Here is a 21,016-nt window from a genome sequence, read left to right on the forward strand (position 1 = left end):
GGCCCGCGGCAGCGGTTCCGCGGCGCGGAAGGCGACAGGGCCAGTGGGCAGTGGTGGGGACACTGCAGGCCAGCTGGAAGCGGCGTCAGGCGGCGTGAGGCGCTGCTCGCCCTGACCTATGGAGTCAGTGCAGAGCAATCTCTCAGCGGCGCGGCGAGCCGTACGTCATGCCTTAAACTTATGAGTAAGGAAAATAACGACCCGGGGTGACGCCCGGGTCCTCACTCCGAATGTGAGAGGAATTTTTGCGCGGGTACAGGTCGCCCCTGGGTGCCCCGCTTACTTCGCGGGATGCCCGGGTGCCGTGATCTGCCCGTCCCTCCGTGCCGCCAGTGCCAAGGACAGAAGTGGCGGCGCCGGGAGGCCGCGCGCTGCTCCGCTGAGCCGCGGGGGGGCGGGACAGCGCCGCGCGCCGCAATTCCGGCCGTTCCAAAGGCCGGGAATATTTCGGCCTGTGTTTCTGAGTGGCCGTAAGGGTCTTCACGACGCTTAGAAATAAATCACCAAACCTGCCTAAGATAATGCTTCACGTGTCTGCAGGAAGCAATTCCTTTTCTGTTCTTCTGAGGGAGCAATTACAGCGTTTAAAATCGAGCTAAGAATGAAAGGGAAATGGTGCCTTGTGCAGCTCGAGCAGCAGCATGACCTGCACGGCTGTGGCTCTGGGCCTCACTGCGGGCTGCGGTGCTGTTGGGCCTCCCTCAAAAAAAACTTTTTGGCAGCATATCACAGCCACAGTTCCTCCAAAATGCAGTTCTGCTCCCTCCCGCAGCTCTGTGACGAGGTCCGTTTGTGACCCCTTTGCACCCCCGCTGTTCCCCTTCTGCCGTGTCCCCAGCACGGCATCCTGACCTGCAGTAGCCCTGAGGCATTGCCGCGCGAGCTGCAGCACCCATCGTGCTGCTGTGGAGCTGGCGGCCCAAGCACATTCCATGTGAGATGCAAGGGAAAGCTCCTGGCTTTCAACAGCTTGGGAGCTGCCAGGCAGGGCGAGGAACGCAGAGGAGACTTGTGCAGCTGAGGTGGCTTCTCACAGCCACACAGGCTCAGTCTCCCACAGCACTGATTTCCTCTCAAGAAGCCTTTGTGAGCCTGAAGTCATACCAGCGGTGATGCCAGGTTCCTGCTTGGTTGTGCACTGGTGCTTGCTCCAGCTCCAGGGTGGCACATGTCTGAGGTGTATAAATGAAGGTACACAAAATACAGCCCTTTTTGTGCGGCCTTTCTGCAGCTGCTGAGCTTGATCAAACTGAGGCGATGGGGTGGGTAATGTGTGACATTTGTTTTGCTGTTGCAAAACCAACAGGCAACATTTGAGCAAATTCATTTGACTTTTAAGAGCAGCCTAAGTGGTTCCAGACTAGAGGGCCACCTAGCCAGTATTCTGTTTCCAACCTGCAGGGACCCCTGTGGAGGTCACTTACAGACACCCCACCAACCTTAGTGCTATTTGTGCAGCCACGGTATCTTCAGGCAGTACCTCCACTCTCTGCTTCATGGTGAGCCACATCCTGCTGTTCATTTTGCTTCCATCAGCCTAGTTCTTGCAACTTGTGAAAAACGAAGTTCACTCCTGTAAAATTTTAAAAATGTTTAATAAAGACAATAAGAGACATAAAGTAAAGCAAAGAGATACGGCCGGGTGCCTTGGCGCGCTGCCAAGAGCACACCTGGTATTTCAGGAATGTCCTTTTTATCCCATCCTTGCTTCGAGAGGTTAATGCATATTCAAGCATATCCCCTCCCTGGTTCCACCTTCTTGGATCATGTTTTTTTTTAATTTTATTTTCTGTTGGTCAGCATATTTTTGCTGGTCTAGCTGGTCAGCATTATTTCGGAGTTTTTGGTTTCCTTTCTGCTGCAGATGGTCACTTGTTGATAAGGGTCCAGGCCCCTTATCCTTCCTCAGAGAGCAGATGGGCTTCATATCTTTCCCCCTTGCCAACGTCCTGGTACCGGCTTTTTGGTAACAGTTTGCTCTCCATTTTCTGCTGCTGATAATAGCCTGTTTTCCACAGCTTGATCCTCCCATTGTCTTGCCTGTTGGAGTTATCTTGCCTTCTCCAGATGAGACATATCCTTACCATTCAGAATTCCTATCTAAGCCTATAACTTGCTAAGAGAGAAAAGAATATAGTGAAAGCATATAATATATTTATCAGAATAATTGTGAAAAGCCAATATTTACAACATGAATTCACAACAAACTGAAGCTGGAGAGTGCCTGTGTAGCTGCCATCCGTCCTCTCTTTCACCTGTGATCCCTGAATTCCTCTTCAGTCAAGGCAAAGAATTCCAGGCCTACTCAAACATTCCTTTAGTGAAGCTCCCTTCCCTCTACAGGCTCCCACCTTCCCATGTTAAATCTTTGTGGGAGGCTGATTAGGGGGCATGAGTCATGCTGTTGTGGGAAAGGAAGGGTTTAAACTCAGGATCTACCTCTTTCTGGGTTTCTGATTGTTTTGCTCTTCCTCTTAGACACAAGCTGTAGCTTAATTTTCACAGGTTCTTCATGGTTCCTTCTCTGAGCTGTGGATGAGAAGACAAATATTTCTTCCAGGAAGGGCCTGGGCCTTTGCTTCCCTCTTTGTGGCTGGGAGAGGGGGAAGGGTGTAAGCAGCAGCAGAGATCTCCCTGTGTAGGGGTCTCTACAAAGGGCTCCTTGTCCCAGTGTACTGCAAAACTTTCAGGCCTGCTCTTGCTTTTCCAGAGGCAGATTCCTTGAGCGTGGCTCCTCCATCTGCTGAGACCCCACGACAGGGAAGTCTGAAGGAGCTGGAGGAGAAGAGACCATTTCCCCATCTCACACCAATTTCCTGTTAAAATATTTCTTAGGAAATTATGCAAAGGGCATCTGGACATCATATTAGCCTTGGGATGGTATGTGATACAGTATCTGCTTTAAAATATTGCCTCAACCTCAAACATCAAGAACTGGGAAAAGAAGTTGTGTTGGACCATGGGCAAGATGCTGTCCTTTGCACCAGGAGATGCGAGAGTCTGGCAGTAGGGGAATTTGATGCACAGAGACACTGCACAGTGGCAGTCAGTGGATCTTTGTTGCTAATGGAGAAAGTATCTGGTTTGTAGTGAGAGGTTAAAAATCCTCTGATTATAGCAGTTTGTTCACTGTTTCAGGACTACTGCACCCTAGGTCTTTTAGTTTTCTGAAGACTTTAAAATCAGTGTTTGAAATATAAGGTCTTGCAACATGAGTATTTTAGCCTAGCAAAAATGATACTAAGGGGAGAAAAAATAAAGGAAAGGACACACATGAGGAGATGCAGAAGTGATGAGCTTCAGAGATAAAACTGATGCACAGCATAGGACCAGCAGACCCAGGGACCTACAAAATAAACTTAGACTAAAATTTTTCTAAGCAGGTAACAAATAGAGCATGGCAGTTTGCCATATGTGTAGTATTATACCTGCATAATCACATGGCATTTGGCTCAGGGTCATGCTGAAACTTCTGCTTACATGTATTGGACAACACCTCTGTCATTTATCTTCTACAGCCTGGAAAAATGAAATATTAATGCAATGCTCATCTGAATCTGCAACATTAAAAAAGATATGAAAAAAGAGAAAGTAGTTCTTTCTTTTTGTGAAAGTTGTAGGAAATACGGTACATATGTAACTTTTACTTCACGTGTTCTATTCCATAATGTATATTTCTAATAAAGGTCTTTTACAGTCAGTTTCCCAGAATAGTCTGGTTTTCTAAAAGCCAATTTTCTTGCACACACCTGGATCCCAGCTCATGTTGTCTGTGACCTGCAATATGCTTAGGGAATACTGAATTCCTGAGAGAAGCAAAGCAATTTGCTTGCAGAGAGCTGCACAGAAATCTGCCTTTCTTTCTGGAGGCCCATCGAGAAAATCACAGGGAGTTTGGGCAGCCAAGGAAACTGAAGGACTAGAAAGAAAAACTGGAGAAAAGGACTTGGCAGGCACACAGTAGAATTTAAAATCTCTTTTTATTTGGTCATTCTCAAGTTGCTTACAGAATACCGTGTCACACAAAATCACATAAACATGCACTTGCCTCACTGCATCCGTCTTATGCCATGGAATACAACTTTTAGAGCTCTTTGGCCCAGAGCTGTGGCACACATGTAGCTGAAGGACTTTGGGAGAGGTAAATTGCACAGATGTGGGAAAGCAGCTGAGTGGTAACAGGCAGGTGGCACTGGTGAGGAGTGGTGAGGAGACAATTGGAATAGCTTAAATTTTTAATACAGGTTTGTTAATGATGATTTATCCTATGTGTCCCATATGGGGGATGTCTAACTTACTAGCTCTGAAAAGCAGGCAATTCATGAGAGAAAGAAAAGCTGAGTATTGCACAGCAAAAGTTTCATCTTCTTATGTCTAAGCAAGTAATTAGCCTGACTGTCAAGTCATTCTCCCTTAATCCCAGACTACACCTCTCACAAGAATTTGTTCCCCACATTTCATTATGGGCCACAGAAGTGATGGTTTTTTCCAATACGCAGCATCTTTCTTGTCCACGTGCTCTAAATACTGTATGTCCATCTTCCAGTCTGCTTTAACTGGTGGGTCCTGAAGAAACAGCAAACAATAAATTTGGCAGCACTGCAGCAAGAACTGTGTTTCATTTCCACTTCCTATGTGAATGGCAGCTTCCTGAAAATCAAATGAGAACAGCTTTCAAAGCTTTGTAATGTTATGTTGATGTGTTGTTATGCCACCTCCCTGCTCTCATTCAGTGCAGCTGCTCCACAGGAACTGAGCACTCAAGAATTTCACTTGCCAAAGCTGTCGGTACTGTTTGAGTGGGACATGCAGGGGTCCCAGTGTCACTTTAAAGGTTCTTTTATTTACTAAGTCCTGACTTCTGGATTGTGCCAAGTGTCCAGCACCTTTCTCTATTTCCTCCTAGAGAGATCTGCAAGGAGTTTGGTAAGATGAAGCTCTTGGAAAAGCCCAGCAAGCTGCAAAAGGAGGAAGCTCCTCTTTGGAAGTTTCATATATCTGTGCTATAGATATGTCATATCTTCACAAAAAAAGCCCACTAGAGACTAGTCCATGTGGATAGCAGGTGTCAGGACTCTGTGCACATCAACCGCCTCTGTATGCTTTCTTCTTCCTTCCCAGGGGTTTGGCTGCTTGTGTTCAAGGTCAGCTCAGATTAAGCACGAGCATATGACCTTGTATTCAACTCCTGCAACTGCAGCCACGCTGGCAGAAAGGGTGGTGTGAGAAGAAGTTATGAGAAGCCTCATCTTCACCCACCAATTGACCCAGCAGCTGAGTGGTGGCTAGGTGCTTGACTGAGCTATGGTGGTGGGATGCCTGTGCCCAGCCTTGCTGGTCCTGACCCACAGACCAGCTTCAGCTTGGTCTTGACCTGGCTGGTCACTGGGACCTTGCCCAGTGGTCACTGGTTTGTGGCTGACCCTGACCACCACCACTGGCCCTTTGCTCTTTGCTCCTTGCTTGGGTCCAGTAGGGCTGTGCCTTTGTTTGTAGGGGCACAACCCTGCCTGCCCTGTTGTACTTCCCTTACAAGGTTACATGTACTTGAAAATATTTTGGGAGTATATGGGCTGGAAGGACCTGGCCACAAGTAGAAAACAGCCTCAAGCAGAAGGGAGACCTCTCATTTTTTAAACAACAAGCTGCACAGACAATTGAACCATTGCCCCATTTCCTGGGCTGTATCTTTACTCACTTGAACAATCTTGTAAAGTGCTGAATTTTCGCGATAATGTTGCCTGAGCAGCTTCATTATGTCTTGCATCATCACCTACAGAACAATCAGAGCACAAAGCAGACTGTTATCATGTGGTAAGGCAAGCACTGGGAAGTTTTATTTCTCATATTGGGTCAATCAGTAACAGAGAAGTCACTCATTTCAGGCTTTGGAGGAAGGTCCCATAAAAGCAACACAGGGCTTGAAAATGCTTTCTGCACTCGTGTGTGTCTCATCCAGCTGGACAATTCAGATATGCAGCGTGTGGCTGTGTATCATGGGATACAGAACCATTTAATTTTGGAAGGCTCCCACAAGGATCCTCAAGTCCAGCTCCCTGCTTCTTTGTGGAATAGCTTAACTCTTAGAAAGACCTGGTTTTTGTCCAGTGCTGCTCTCATACCTAGGGTTGCTAGAGCTTGGCTTTCTACACTCCCAGCCCTCTCAGCTCAGAAGTTATCCAGTGTCATTGCTGACAGATTTTGAGCAGTGCCCTTAGTAGAAGCAAACCTCTAAATGAATGGTAGATGCTGATGGCTCTTTTACACAGAAACATAAAATACCTTGGTCAAAGTATTATTCCCAAGTGGAATGTCAAAACCTTTAATTATGGCATCTGTTCTCTGTTGTATGTCTTTCTCACAGGCATCAAACAGCTTCTGCAGTGCAAAAACAACAACTGATTACAACATCAATCACAGTGAAAACAGAAGTGCAGTGTGCAAAGCATGTGCTGAGAAAACATCTGCTTTAGAGTAAATTGTAGGGCTGCTGATTAAAATATGTCTTTAATAGCTGGGAAACAAACTGTTTCATCCAGCTGCTTGCATTTTGGAGCCCATCCTTCAGCATCTGTGGGGCCTTACCATCACAATCAATGCTAATAATGGCCTCATCTCAGACTCGTCCTTTAAGGTAATACCACTTTGGTATTTTCTTTCAGATCTCTCCAGCATCACAGCAGTGAGTAAGACATCAAAATGAGGACTCCCAACTATCAGTTCAAGCACTAACATAAGCAAAGCATATTGTTTTCCCACTTGTGCTTAACAGGTGTAAGAGATGGGACTGGTATTTGAGTGTGTGTGCCCTTCTGAAAGGCAGGAGGAAGAAGGTCACTGTCACTTTGATCCCTACAGCATTCCACAGGCCTAGATGGGCTGGAAAATCAGAGACCTAAACTTAGGCCCCAGCCCTGTCTGATACAAAAATACAAATGCTCAAAGGCTGCTATATGGCTACATCATATTGATCTGATAAGAATCAGATGGAGAAAACGGATGTGAACAAACCTTAATGGCACGGCTGCCTTCTTTATATGTCCAACGGTGGGGCATGGAGCTCTTGACTTTTTCCCATTCCCGTAGCCTGAGCAGCTCATATCTATCCAGCACAGCAGACAAACGTGAAGGGTCATTGATGTCCTCAGAGTGTTGGTGCATGACTATTGCTTTAGCCAAGAGCTCTTGGATTCTAGGTCAAGAAGAATATTAAAAAATGTATCCAAGTCAAGATGAAATAATGAGTGAATGTAAATATTTTACTTATGAAACTGTTTCATGAATCCCATGTTTTCTACAATGCACTTCTCATTTATATTATATAGCTGGAAAGCAGCTTTTCTGTGGAAAATAGTGCTTTCTCAGCTCAGTTTTGCATGATCACAGTAGAATCTGACCAGAGTGGCATGTTGATGATGTCATTGTAGACTGGTTGCTTTTACTCTTTATTTAACTGGTTACCCTGAGAATGTCTTCTTCCCTTTGCAGAACAACCCAAGCCATCTTCCAGAAGTCAGCTACAAAGAGATGCTGGCAGGTTGAAAGTCTGGAGAGCAGGTGTCTAGGCTGTCTGGTCAGAAGCAGAGTCCCCAGGGACTGGAGGAAGCAAGAAGTATGTGGCTTTTCAGTGTAGAAACACACACTACGTCTGAAATATGAATAAATACTTTACCTTGCCTCTAGCTTTTTGATCTTCTCTTTCAGCATCTTATTTTCCTCTTTCTCCTCAGGCTGTATTTGGATTGCCCTTCCAGGAAGTGCTCTGAAACAGATTTGTGAGATCTCTTTATTTGCACTTGGACACTGGCACAACAGTGCCTCCATTGAATAATCTGAATTCAAGGAAAAAACTCTGAGGTGGGAAAGTGCAAGAGCATCCAGGAAAAACTCCACGGGAACTGAACACCTCCCCTAAAAGCTCCCACCCAGAATTTATGCTCAAATCAAGTGGGAAGTTATCTACAACAGAAGAAACAGAGGTATGGTTGTGAGGATCATCATGATTTCCCCCTCTCACAATGATTATTAATATAAAGAATCACACCACCTGTTGTGACTATTCAGAAGGTGACTATAAATAGTTTCAAAGGCATTTCTGTTCTCATCGCGCATCCATCTATAAGGGGAAGAAAGAAAGAAATAATAAACCACAATGCAATCAGTGGGCAAGTATGCAATAAAGTCTTTAAAAAATGCACAAGCTAAACTTCCTCCCTCCAATTTATGATCAGCCCATGGGGAAAAGAAATATAGAGACCAAAACTTGTCAAGGCTGTTCTTTGCCAGAGGGGTGGTTTGTGATTCTGTGAGTCAATACCAACAGTACAAATAAAATACTCCCAAAGTATAAGATCTGCACGTTACATGGTGCAAATCCAACAGCTTCTGTAAAGTGGCCCTGTCTTCCCAGTACAGCCTGGGCAAAATTTGTTGCTAATGCAGAGCCCTCCCTGTGTCTGGCTGATGTGTAATTTTCTGTCCCAGCCACCCTAGTGTGCACCAGCTGCAGTTCACTGTCAAAGGCCACACTAAACAGTGTCATTTCTGGTCACTGGACTCTCACATTATTTTGTTGTCCATTGCTTGCAGAAATTCATCTCTTTCCTTTGTGTTCTTCTTGTCCATTTCTTTCATCATTTCAAATATTTCTTCTTTTTGTTTATTGTTCACCTCTTCCATCATTTGCAACATTTCCTTTTTGTATTTATTGATGAACTCGTCCATTATTTCAGGCATTTCCTTCATGTTGGAAGTCTGGTCTCCATAGGCTGATGGCTTCTGTGAGGTGTCAGATGTATGTCTGAGGGAAAAAAGAAAAGGGAACTCTTATAATGAAGGGTGGTAAGAACACATCCTCAAAAGAAGCACTTTATAATAGCCAGTCCTGTGTGCAGGGCCTTCATGGCTACATCCTGCCCGCAAGCAGATCAGAGAGAGGACAAAGGGTGCGCAGGGGCGCAGGCTTGGCACAAGTGAGTTAGCACTCTCCCAGATAATGCCTGATACAGCTCACAGGACTCCACGGGCCAGGGCATGCCGGAACCAGGAGAGTTTGACTAATCATTAGTTCTGGATAAAGTGGGCAAGATACAAGGACAGCTTCTGAAAAACAAACTCAACCCAGACCTGCAGAGAGTGGGGAACAGCAAATGCAGGTAACTGTTCTTTAACTGTTCTGCTAAAACCAACTTTGCAATTTACAAGTGTGGGGTTTTTTTAATTGAGGAGTACAAAGCTCTGTGTTCTCAAGGTAATTTTTTATTTGTACAACTGCTCTGTGTCCTGTTTCCTCATGAGGATCCCAAATGTCAACTATTAACTGTACAGAGACAGTCCCAAATTAAAGTGCTCCTGCAGCTTGGATCCAGGTGGAACAGAGACCAAGCTTGTCCCTGCAACCAGATGTCAGAGAAAGCCTCAGCATGAGGCTTTACCTTTGTTTTATGCCAACAGAAGGCTGCACTGCTGCTGCAAGGGACTGTGCTGCCCCTCCAGCTCAGCATCACTCCCTCCCACTGAAGTACATTTTGGTTTTGTTTACTTGGATTGGTTCCTTTCCGGTTAAACAATTTCAGTTTCAGTCTTTCACTGAAGACACCATCTTTTTCTTTAAACTCAACAGTCCAGTAAAAAATTTACATTTTAGTCTGCTTTTCCCTGCAAAATTGATGAGCTCAGAGTCAGAGCCATGAAATCTCAGATCTTGTCACACTCTTTATACTGTTCTTTCTAGTTTCTCTTCCTCTAGCACCACTTTAAGATCTGCCTCACACTTTGGAGTTGTTCTTGAGCTGAATTTGGGGACAGTAGCCATCTCTGTGATGGCTGGAAAGGTTAGGAAGTGGAAAACAGAGCTCTTACTGAAGATTTCACAGTCAGAAAATGTTTGCAATTCAGTACTCATGCAACCCTTCAGGAAGCTTTCTAGAAATTTTCAGACCTAGGGAAATTAAAGAAGTTTACCCAGAGACACCCCCTGTGTAACCTACCTGCTGCTTTGTGCAGTCATCTTGCTGGAATCAGTGTCCTCAAGCTGACCTTCCAATACTTCTGTTCCTCTGTTGCCAGAAACATTGTGTGCGTGCTGTGATTCTATTCCTCTGGAGCCAGAAATGTTGTAGGTACTCCACATTGCTCCTTGAGTGAAGCCAGAAATATCAGGTGTATCATACATTTCTGTTCTTTTGCAGCCAAAATCGTTGCCTATATTCCACATGTTTCCGTTGCCGGAGTCAGAAACATTTGGAGTATTCATGCCTTTACAGCAGCAGCAGCAGCAGAAGCCGAAAATGTTTGCTGAAATGAGTGGGCAGCTCTGAGGACTGTTGATGCTGCTGGGAGTGCAGAAAGCTACTGATAAGAAAGTTCCCTAACAAAGGCACTTTGCTGTTAAATAAAAACAAGAAGGAAGCCCTGCCTCTTTACAGGAAAAGTTACCGTTTACAGTATGTCTAGAGTCACATCTCTCTCTAGCCAATAAAAGCAGGGGAGGTTGCCCTTCCCTGTGCAATATCAGTGCTTTCAGTTTCAGTCCGGTCCCATCCCGGTTCACCCTTTCTCTGCTCCCAGAGCTGCTCTCCTCTGCACTGCAGTGGCCATGGCCAGCCAGTCGGTCTTTGTTGTTGCTATAGATTTTGGCACATCCTACAGTGGGTACTGTTTTTCTCTTGCTTCAGGTACAGACCAAATCCGGCAGGTTAGCTGGGGAATAGAGCATGGGCTCAAGACCCCAAAGACGCCTACGTGCATTTTGTTCAACCAGAAGCAGGAATTCAAATGTTTTGGCTATGATGCTGTGATGAGGTACAAGAGCCTGCCCTCCAGCCAAGCTGACAGCTGGTACTTCTTTGAGAACTTCAAGATGCAGCTGTACAACACGGTAGGTGGGAGAGTTACCACTAATGGGGGTTGGGGCTCTTGAGGGATGGGGCTTAGAGAATCCATGAAGAGGGCTGAGTAAATCTGGTTGATGAGTATGAGTGAACACCAGTCAGAGAGTATTTTGATGCACGAAAGAAGAAATTATTTATTTTTTGAATTGCTGAAAGCTTCACGGGTCCTTCCTTTATGATATTTTTTATTTGTCTAAAGACAATAACATCCTGACTGCATACCCTGGGTGAAGGCAACTACCTGTTCCTAACAAAAAGCTGCGCTGTTCCCGAGCTTGACAGAGAAACTGGTCTCCCTTTGGGACTCCTGACCTTAGTGCTCAACAAGAAACAGGGGTCAAGTGAAATTTCCTGTAATTCAGAGGAGATGGGCAGTCTTGGGATTATCTCAAATCTCATCCCGTGTTACACAGCTCCCCCTAGCTCTCCCTCCCTTGAAATGTTACTCTGCAGCTAATGTAAGGGTGTCTTTGAAGCCTGCAGTGGCTTCTATCAGATTTCTCTCTGAAGGCTCTGTGCTGGATCAGAACAGTTCACAGCTTTTCTGTGTTTGCTTGCTCAGCCAAACACCAGGCTGCCTTAGGGCCTTCCTGTCTGTGCTCCAGGGTCCCCCAGGGCCTCTCAAGCCTAGAATAAACCAGAGCACAAGGCCAATCCCAGGAAAAGCACCAGGTCCTCTCTTTGGTGGATGGGAGGCTTCTTTGAGGATTTTCCTCCCCAGGACAGCTGGGAATGATGTGGTCTGTCACAATGTCACCTCTGGAGCAGTTGGTTCTCATTTGCTTTCAGCAGGGGCTGGAGAGAGGTTTTAGATCAGAATTATTTCTCTGCATCTGAGGAGCAAATGGTGAAGAAAAATTTCATTACAGAATCACTCCCTGCTGTATCTTCAGGAATCCACCGGATCTACAGGGTCTTTACAAAATTCAGCCTAGGAGAAACAGGGGAATTGTCAACCATATTGACATTTTGCCTGCTGCATCACAGGCACAGTGGGTAAGCAGTTTGGTAGCTGACCTGTCCCACTTGGACTCATTTAGCCACAGTAGTAAAGCCAGTGCTGGGATTTTACTCAGGTTTGGAGACAAGGGTGTCTGGGTGCCTTACGTTGTGCAGCGCTTGGTGTGAAGGGGACAGGTCTCATGTGACCCTGGGCCTTTTCTTTTGTAGAGTGTCACAGCTGGCATGCAGCTGAAAGCCACCAATGGAAAGACGCTTCCTGCTCTGACAGTCTTTTCCGAAAGCCTGCGCTACCTGAAGAACCATGCTTTGAATACCATTAAGGAGGCCTCTTTCCAAACTGTCTACGATCCAGAGGAGATCACCTGGGTCCTTACTGTCCCAGCCATATGGAGTGCTGGTGCCAAGCAGTTCATGCGTCTGGCAGCAAAAGAGGTAAAAGCAGGGGTTACTCCATTTCCTCAAATAACCTTTGGAGATTTCTTTGCCCATTGAGGCAAAGGAACTCCTCAATATGTAAACAACCTGCATTTCAAATTTCAGTCCATTGGGCAGAGAAATCTTCCCTGTTGAGGGTGATGAGGGAGAGGATATCCCCAAACGGCAGTAACAACAGCTCTGCTCTCTCCCACCACTGCCATGTAGAAATGAGCCCCACAGAGATCAGCAGTGCTAGAACCAGCACTCCTGCACGAGCTGCTGGGGTGAGAACAGTCTCCTTAGCAGGTGGTGTTCATGCAGCGGAAATCTCACACCCTTGAACTGACTCTTCTCTCTTGTGATTTTAGGCAGGAATTATCTCTGACATGCTCTCTAAGAACCTGATCATTGCCTTGGAGCCAGAAGCTGCATCACTGTGGTGCAAGCAGCTTCCACAGGAAGGGTTTATGGCAGACAGCAGTGACAAGAGGAAGTTTGACGACTCCCCTGGGATCCAGTACATTGTCGTTGACTGTGGAGGTAAAATTTTCCCCGTTTAGCAGGTACCATCTTTGCTGGCTGTGGTGCATGGCTATTTCAAAATATGGCCAAAGCTCCCAGAGCTTGGACTCCACTGGTGTGCCTATCATGGGTTTTTATGTTTATTTCTCACCTAATGAGATCCTGTAAGCAGGCAGAAAAATAGGAGGAAAGCAGGAGTGTGTCTGACGCTGCAGTGCTCTTCAGCCAGATGGTCACAACACGAGGTCCTGCCCTCGCACCAGATCAGCTGGCACCATGTCCCAGCATCAGCCACCAGCACGCACCACGTGCTCCTGTGTAGCCTGAGCTCACAGCCTCCTCTCCAGAAGCAACTGTAGTTAGTGCCCAGTGAAGTGACCAAAGAGATGAGCTAGCAGGCACTGGAGAGTAAATCATTAAGAATATTTAATGAAGCACTGCTCAATAATTTCTCTAGTTTCCTGAGATTTTTTGGTGTGATGTGAATTTTCTGCCAAGAGCAGTCTGGTGGTTGTGAACAAATAGAAAAAAGGCATCAAGAGGACCACAAGTTCTTGGGAGTCTTCTCACCACTGCTCAGGAGCCAGCCACCTATGTAATCAGACAGGAGATTGGCTTCAGTGAGCAAGTCAGAGCTTCCAGCTTTTATCAGAAATAACTGTAGGAGCCTTGTGAGACCAGGCTTTTAAACGAAAGTTTAAATTTTCAATTGAAGTTTAAATTTTTAAATTGAAGAAATCTAGAGAAGTACAGGCAATAGGAGAAGAGTGAGGATGAGGAAAAAAAAAGCAGCAGAAAAGCACATCTGTGAATTGTGAGTTCAGAAGATGATTGAATTCTGTGGAAACTAATGTACTTTAAAGCAACCAGTGCAATTAATTTGAGTCTCTTTGTGTGAATGTGTGTGTGTAGGTGGCACAGTAGACATCACAGTACATGAGATCCAAGAAGACCATTACCTAAAGGAGCTACACAGGGCAGCTGGAGGTGGATGGGGAGGCAACAGAGTGGATGAAAACTTCATCAATTTCCTCAAGGAAATATTCAATGATGGTGTATGGGATGAATATGTAAAGAAGCACCCTACTGAATTACAAAGTATGATATACAACTTCAGCCTACAGAAATGCTCTGATAGAAGGGAGGCAGTCTACATGCATTGCTACTACAACTTGACCAAAGTGGCAGAGTCCAAGAAGGACATCTCCCAGTTCTTTGAAAAAGCAGCAGGAGCTGTGTGGTGTGATGGGACAATCAAGATTACATATGAGAAAATGAAAAGCTTGTTTGACTATAGTATCAACAATATCATTTGTACTTTGAGGGAAATTCTTTGCAAACCTGAGATGGACAAAGTCCAGTACATTTTACTTGTGGGAGGCTTTGCATCCAGCATCATCCTGCGAGATGCAGTGAGGCAGGCCTTTAGCAGCAAGTATCACATCCTTTGTCCCCTGGAGGCCCAGGTGGCCATTGCAAAAGGGGCTGTTTTATTTGGAATTAATCCCCGTATCATTACCTCAAGAATCAGCTGTAGGACATATGGCTTAGAAATATGTCAGAAATTTGATGATGCTATCCATGATGCCCGTAAACGGAGGGTCTCAAAAACTGGTGACTATATTTATTGCACAGGTCTCTTCTTAAAACTGGTGGAAATTGGGGAATCAGTGAATATACAGGAAGTTGCCCACTATGATTTCTATCCGACAGAACCAGATCAAACAAAGGTAGCCTTTGCTTTCTACTGTACAAAAAAACAGAATGCTCAGTATGTAGATGAGGAAGGGATGGAACAGCTTGGCTTCTGTGTAGTGCCATCGCCAGACACGAGGCTGGGGAGAGATCGCAAGCTGAAGGTGGCGATTAAATTTGGGCTCACTGAGTTTGAAGCCACATGTACTGATGTTACTTCCCAAGAAAGTCAGACAGTTATAATGGATTTTTTATCTTATAATTACTCCTCATATTGAACAGATCTTAGATGTCTTTCCAGCCATTATGATTCTAACAATTCTATGACTTCTACAGTAGAGGAGACAATTGGACCAATAAGTCCATCATGCAATTTTCTATTTACACAGGATAACTACAAGTCTGATTCTCTGGTTCCTTCCATTCCTCACCCGCCACCCTTTCAGTCCAACACCTCATTTTCTCTTGTATCTGATAACGTGTTTGTCTGCTGCTTTATCTCATGTCCTTTTAGCTTGCATCTCTGTACACAATAGTCCATACCACCAATACAATCATCTGTGACCTACCTGTGTTTGATGCAAAGCCTCTGGACTGGGGTCTAACTTCCACATAAAGCAGCCCATAGCTGTTTATTTTAGCCTGGTGTCTTCTTGCAGCTACATCTTCTCTTTCTCTGACATCAGGTCACTTTATCTGAAGTCCAGTTTTAATTCTGCTGGGGGTGACATTCAGTGGATTTCTCTTTTCTTCAGAATATCATTTATATAAACTCTGTGTAATTAAAGCTCCAGGGTCTCAGACAAGAGAGCTGAATGAACCAGTCTAGGGGCTTGTGTCCAAAACCTGTGGTTCTGTTGTTTCCATTAAATTATTGGGTGGTTTGATCTCATTAATTGGGCAGATATGAATGCCAGATTGTAACTTTACAGATATGAATAGTGCATATGTTGCTGCCTGATGACTCTGTCCAGCTCTGGGTGCTCTCTGCATCTCTGATTTGGGCATGATTATTTTCTACATCACCTCCTCCTGCTTGCATCATCTGTGCAAAAGTTCAGCACAGTGTAGGCTTCCTGGGCCTAAATTTGTCCAAGAAAAGGATGCAGTCCTACAGTGTGCTGGGTCTGGCTGAGGTGGAGTTAACTTTCTTCATAGTGACCCTTATCTTGGTGTGTGGTTTGGGTCCAGAATGATGCTGACAACACACTGATTGTTCAGGGGTTGTGAGGGGTGGGCTGGGGTTTGTGGAGTTGGCTTTCTTCCCCTCCACTAAGGATGTAAATTTTCTCTGCTGAACACCAGCCTCCACCAATGCAAATTCTTGGTTAGCTGTATACCATGCAAGAAAGCTCAGCACTGTCATCCTTATTAGTTGAATGATTGCATTAGTCACTGCTGGCCAGGTACTGAATGTTGTTAATCACTAGAGCAGCATTCAGAGGACTAATCTGCATATATGCTATGTCCTATGATATGTAAAAGTAGGATTTTGAAGTTACTACCTTTGCTTTCACATTTAAAATGTTATGTATGCAATAAAAATATTCACAGCAGACACCTGTGTGCATTTCTACCATGACAGGTGTAGAAGGGCCTTACGCTTTGTAAGGGCCATTCTGGGGGTTAGGTCCTAAGAAGCTGAGTAGTCCTGCTTTTTTCTTACCCTTTGCATTTGGTATTTTCACCAGTGGAAAGCCCAATACAGCTCCACCCAAGCCCACCAATGCTCTGGAATGGGAGAGAGAAGTAGGGTCTGGGAAAGTGGCAGCGGGGAAAGCCTTTCCCTCCCATGTGCTAGGTGGGCTCTAGGATTCAAACATCGCCACTGACAGTCGTGAGTGCAGCTCCTCGTTCTGCTGGTTTTGATGAGCTGGTTTTGTTGATAACCTCAGACACTGAGCATAGGCAGATGTGGGTGTTTGTCCTTTGTGTGAAAGCAGCACTGAGTGTCAGGGTCTCGGGCTAAGCACCCCTGAAACCTGTCAATATGGGGGGCTCTACCCTCAGCCTGACACTACCAGGGGTGTGGGAAAATACGTTACAGCTGCTGAGCCCCTGGCAGCCATCCTCTGGAACAGGTGCATCTGCTGAGCTGGGGATTAACCCCACTGAACAATAAATAGTGTGGGTTGTTTATGGTAAAAATCACAGATCTCAGTCACAGCACAGAACAGGTGCATCTGCTGAGCTGGGGATTAACCCCACTGAACAATAAATAGTGTGGGTTGTTTATGGTAAAAATCACAGATCCCCAAGTTTCAAGGATAAGAGAAGGCAGTGTGATTTGCAGTGCCTGTAACCAGGACATCGATAAGCTCTAGGGCTGTGATGGCTGCTGGATCCTAAATGGCTGGGTGAGTAGAAGGTGCCACCCACTTCTGTGGCTGGATCTTGCTGACTGCCTTCTGCCTAAAGCACGTGATTTCTTGGAAACTGAGAGAAAGCAGTAGTGACACCGTTTCCTGGCAGCGAAGTGGGAGGCACATCCTCTCTCCCCTGGCTGGGATGGAGATGGGAACATCTTGGCCACAGCCCAAACACCGTGGCTGTGCTTTCTGCTCCAGATTTCCCAGCACCATCTGGCTCCCTGGCCTCACCCTGCCTGCTTGATGTCAGAGGAAAATAAAGATTCACAAAAAGTTCACAGTAACTCTAAGCCTTGAAACCAAGACAGTGGGATGCTGGAGTAAAGGAACCATGAAGAAACCCCAGGAAGAGAATGCTATAAATCCTTATGCCCTTGACAAGTAATGATTCAAATAGATTCAAGCAGAAATGGCAACAGAGGTTTAACAAAATAAAATTTAACAATAACTTAGCAACAGGTGACAGGATGTAAAGACAATTTCAAGTTACCTGAGATGATTATAATGTTAAAGAACACATTCCCAGGGGAATTCGTATGTGGAAATGATAGGATAATGAACTGGACTGAGATCAGCACATGCACATTAAAATTTTTGTTACACAAGTGTGAGTGGCCAATCTCCTGATTCTTTTTTGGTTACTTTTTTGTAAAAAGGATTCTGCTTGTTTTCCAAAAGGTTGGAAAAGGCTTGGCCTAGCCTTCAGCCTATTCTTCAGATTTGTAATAAAATTATGTCTCAACTCAATTGATTTGCTTTTGCACACCAGGATTCCCTTCTTTAGGGATAACAACCTAACATGCTGAGGAACTTTTCCCCATATTAGAAAATAGGTCTCTTCATACAATAGAAATTATGATTGAGAGGATTCACTTCCTTTGGCATAATAAAACAAACCATGGGAGAGGAAAAATAAATAAACCAAGCACTCATCCTCTTGCCCACATGTGGGGATGTAATGACTTCATCATTAAACAGCTCATTTTTCATAGCTCTTGCATTTCCAGGCCAAAATAAACAGGTTTCTGGAGCTTTTTGGTTTCAGTTTCTAGAGATTGCTGAGATGTAGCATAGATGTGTAGCATATACCCTGAGGGGTATATTAGATATGAGCTCACTCTATCTATCTATCTATCTATCTATCTATCTATCTATCTATCTATCTATCTATCTATCTATCTTTTTATCTATCTGTCTGTCTGTCAGTCTGTCTGTCGCTCTAATCTGTCTCTAATATGATACATATTAGAGATGTCAAAACTTTATGTGGGATTATTGTGTTCATCATAAAAGGACTTGACAAATCATGCCAGGGGAAAATAGAAGATAATTTTCCAAACAGTAAAAGTAACACCAGAGGATGGAAGAATAGAAAAGCATATCACAGAGAGAGCGTAGTGACATGCTTGAGGGAAGATATCATTGCTTTCTCTGGTCAAGGATTGCACTGTGCTGCTGACACTTGGCTTGGTCCTAGACAAAACTGACCCAATTGCACCCCAGAACTGGACCAACCAAGTAAGATTAGGGTGCCTCCATGGAAATGTGTTTAAAAAAGGGCAGGGAACACTGAAAAGGGGGGAGACAAGTCCGGGCAGGTACAGTATCCAACAGGATGGGGACTGCAGCAAGAGCAGTTGAGCACAAGGCGGAGCAAGAGCAAGGGACACCCACACACCAACCCCAGCTTGTGCACCCCCCATGGTCTCACCAAAGGGTCTACCTGCAGCATGGGGTGGGGAAACAGGACAGGGAGAAGTGAGGCATTGAAGTGTTGGTTAGTTGGTTTGTTCCTTGGCAATAAATTAATTCAATTGAAATTTCTCAACTCAAAATAGGTATTTTCTGTCCAATGACAGGATGTCTGTCTGTATATCAAGGGATGGAGCACGTTCATAGTGCAATGCCCCAGAGGAGCATGGGGGAGAGCAGAGGAGAAGTCTCCTAGGGAATCCTAGAATGTTTAGGATTGGAAGGGGCTTTAAAGATCATTTAGTTCCAACCCCTCTGCCATGGGCAGGGACACCTTCCACTAGACCAAGTAGCTCAAAGCCCCATCCAGCCTGGCCTTGAACTCTTCCAGGCATGGGATACCCACATCTGCTTTGCAGGTTTCTATCAGACTGCTCTTTCTTTGCTGTGTGGTAAAAAGGGAGAGGGAGGCAAGTGGGCACAGATTTAGTGAAGTCATCTGAGGCCTCCCTCAGCAGCAGTGGGACACAACCCCACCAAGACCGGTCTATCTCTGTGAGTTTGCAGCCAGCACTTTGCTTCCGCCCTGGGGTATCGGGCTGCTTTTTCTCCACATGTGTTGGGGAGGGTGAAACAGGGAAACCTTATGAATGTGATTGTTTGGCACTAGATTCTGAAAATATGAAGGCTAGAATCAAAGTAGAAATGAAAGCCTGCTTTCAGTCCTAGGATACTGAGTACTGGTTAACCAAAGAACAATAGCCTAGCCAGCTAGAGGAGAATCCCTGTTGATAAAACAATGTCCTTCTGCTGATAAGAAGAGTCCAAAGGTAAAGAAGCAAGGAAAGAACTTGTAAAGCTGTGTAGAGTATAAAATGCAACACTGTATGTTAATATAGGGAAGCTCATAGGTTGTATGTAAATTCTTTAGTGGGTGTGTCTCATGGTGATTGGTTACTAAGAATTAGACTGTTCCCTATAGAAAAAGATATATTGGATTGTAACAAGAGCTTCGCTCTCTTAGCTCTTAGCTCTTAGATTTTCTCTCTTACCTCTGAACCCCTCTCCCTTACCTCTGAACCCCTTTACCCCTCTCCCCCACTCTTAACTCTCAGCTCCCTCTCCCTGCTTCTACCCCTCTCGTCTTCCCTGCTCTCTCCCTCTGGTTTTTCCCTCTTTCCCTCTGTTGCTCCTACCCCTCCCCTTTTCCAATCTCACCTCTCCTGCCCTGCCGGCTCTCTCCCCTCCCCCGGAGCACGTGGACGCCGAGGCTGGTGGCGGACACGGGTCTTCACCCTTTTTACCCTTATAATAAATTGCTTATATTTGAACAGCTTGACCCAGGAGAAGCCTCTCACCGCGAGCGAGCGTTTTTACACACATGCTGCATATTTTCCCCTCACACCTGTTCCTTCCCTCCTCTAAACCATCCCAAACAATATGAGGTTTTGTCTGCCCTCAGCATCCAGCTGCAGTTTCTCAAGCCCCTTAGCCCTTATTTAGCCTGTGTGCCCTGGACTTAAGCAGAACATTCCTGCCAGAGGTTAAGCCCAGGCATTGCATGGATAATCCACAAAAACTTTTTGCCTCCAGTTCCAAGTGACTGTGACTATAACAAGTCCAGAGATGCTGTCTGCAGCTCCACCCTGGCCCTTCTTTGGCCCCTTATCTCTCTCCCAGGCAGTCAGGGCTCAGAGATAGGACAGAGATGGCAGCTGCAAGCCAAGAGGGTTAGAAAAGTGAAATGGCCTGGCCTGACTGTGCTGCACCGTTTATCTCCAGTGCTAAAATGAAGTGGCTTTGCAGAGCACCGTGGCCAGGGATGCTGTGCCACCACCACCATCCCTGCAATGCTGTCATTTTCATCTGGCAAAGCCTCCCACCCTCATGGGACCAAAGCTGGGAGCAGCTGTGGGGTGAGCCCCTGTTAAACCACAGGGCTGCGGGGAAAGCAGTGACCGTGGTGTGAAGGCAGGACTGGACAGAGTTGCTGGAGCTAGAAACAGGATCTTTGATTGAAGGACCAAAGAATGCCAGGGAGAGGGGATGGCAAGGCACCACAGTGCCCTCAGCACAGCAGCACTCTTGGGAGAAAACCAGGAAAATTAGTGTTTGGGCAAGGATCACCTTCAGGAAAGGGAAGCCAAGCACTGGCTTTGGCAGAGGTGAGAGGGGAAGAGAATTGATCTTTTTTTTTCCCCACTGAAAACAGCCTTTTTTCCCTTCTCTCCTCAGACGGTGAGACCTTTGCTTTGGCACCTGACCTACGACTACAGGGCTAGTCCTCCTTCTCATGTGGTTAATTTCTTTCCTGATTAAAAGTGATTAGGTAGCTCTAAAACCTGCAGAAATGTGACAGAGGGGAACAGAGACAAAGAGACCCTTCAAGATCTCTTAAATCCCCAGGGCAGTATTTAGAGAGCCCTGAGGAGAACTGGAGCAGAAAGACACTGCCAGGACCTCCCT

General features: G+C 45.6%; 2 protein-coding genes and 1 non-coding gene across 4 annotated transcripts; 2 read left to right on the forward strand and 1 right to left on the reverse strand.

Annotated features, from left to right (window-relative positions):
* Positions 1-167: 167 nt before the first annotated feature.
* On the forward strand, positions 168-316 carry LOC147653552 (U12 minor spliceosomal RNA). The gene has a single exon (XR_015286511.1). It is a non-coding gene; the product is annotated as a U12 minor spliceosomal RNA (small nuclear RNA).
* A 3,645-nt stretch (positions 317-3,961) lies between these two features.
* On the reverse strand, positions 3,962-10,430 carry LOC111934246 (uncharacterized). Of its 2 annotated transcripts, none has more exons than XM_023934240.2 (8): positions 9,990-10,430; positions 8,564-8,800; positions 8,048-8,116; positions 7,673-7,762; positions 7,012-7,192; positions 6,283-6,378; positions 5,699-5,773; positions 3,962-4,566 (listed from the first exon to the last, which is right to left on the reverse strand). In XM_023934240.2, exons 1-8 carry the CDS (start codon positions 10,253-10,255, stop codon positions 4,414-4,416), a joined length of 1,167 nt encoding a protein of 388 aa, XP_023790008.1. In that variant the 5' UTR covers positions 10,256-10,430; the 3' UTR covers positions 3,962-4,413. The 2 variants fall into 2 exon arrangements, with proteins under 2 accessions (XP_023790008.1, XP_023790001.1); XM_023934233.2 differs by having other exon boundaries at positions 3,962-4,650.
* Positions 10,424-16,047, forward strand: LOC111934231 (heat shock 70 kDa protein 12B-like). The gene is made up of 4 exons (XM_023934215.2): positions 10,424-10,879; positions 12,063-12,287; positions 12,641-12,812; positions 13,707-16,047. Exons 1-4 carry the CDS (start codon positions 10,598-10,600, stop codon positions 14,765-14,767), a joined length of 1,740 nt encoding a protein of 579 aa, XP_023789983.2. The 5' UTR covers positions 10,424-10,597; the 3' UTR covers positions 14,768-16,047.
* The last annotated feature ends 4,969 nt before the right edge of the window (positions 16,048-21,016 follow it).

This window comes from Cyanistes caeruleus, chromosome 4 (genome assembly GCF_971803275.1).
Source record: "Cyanistes caeruleus chromosome 4, bCyaCae1.hap1.1, whole genome shotgun sequence".
Classification (NCBI taxonomy): domain Eukaryota; kingdom Metazoa; phylum Chordata; class Aves; order Passeriformes; family Paridae; genus Cyanistes; species Cyanistes caeruleus.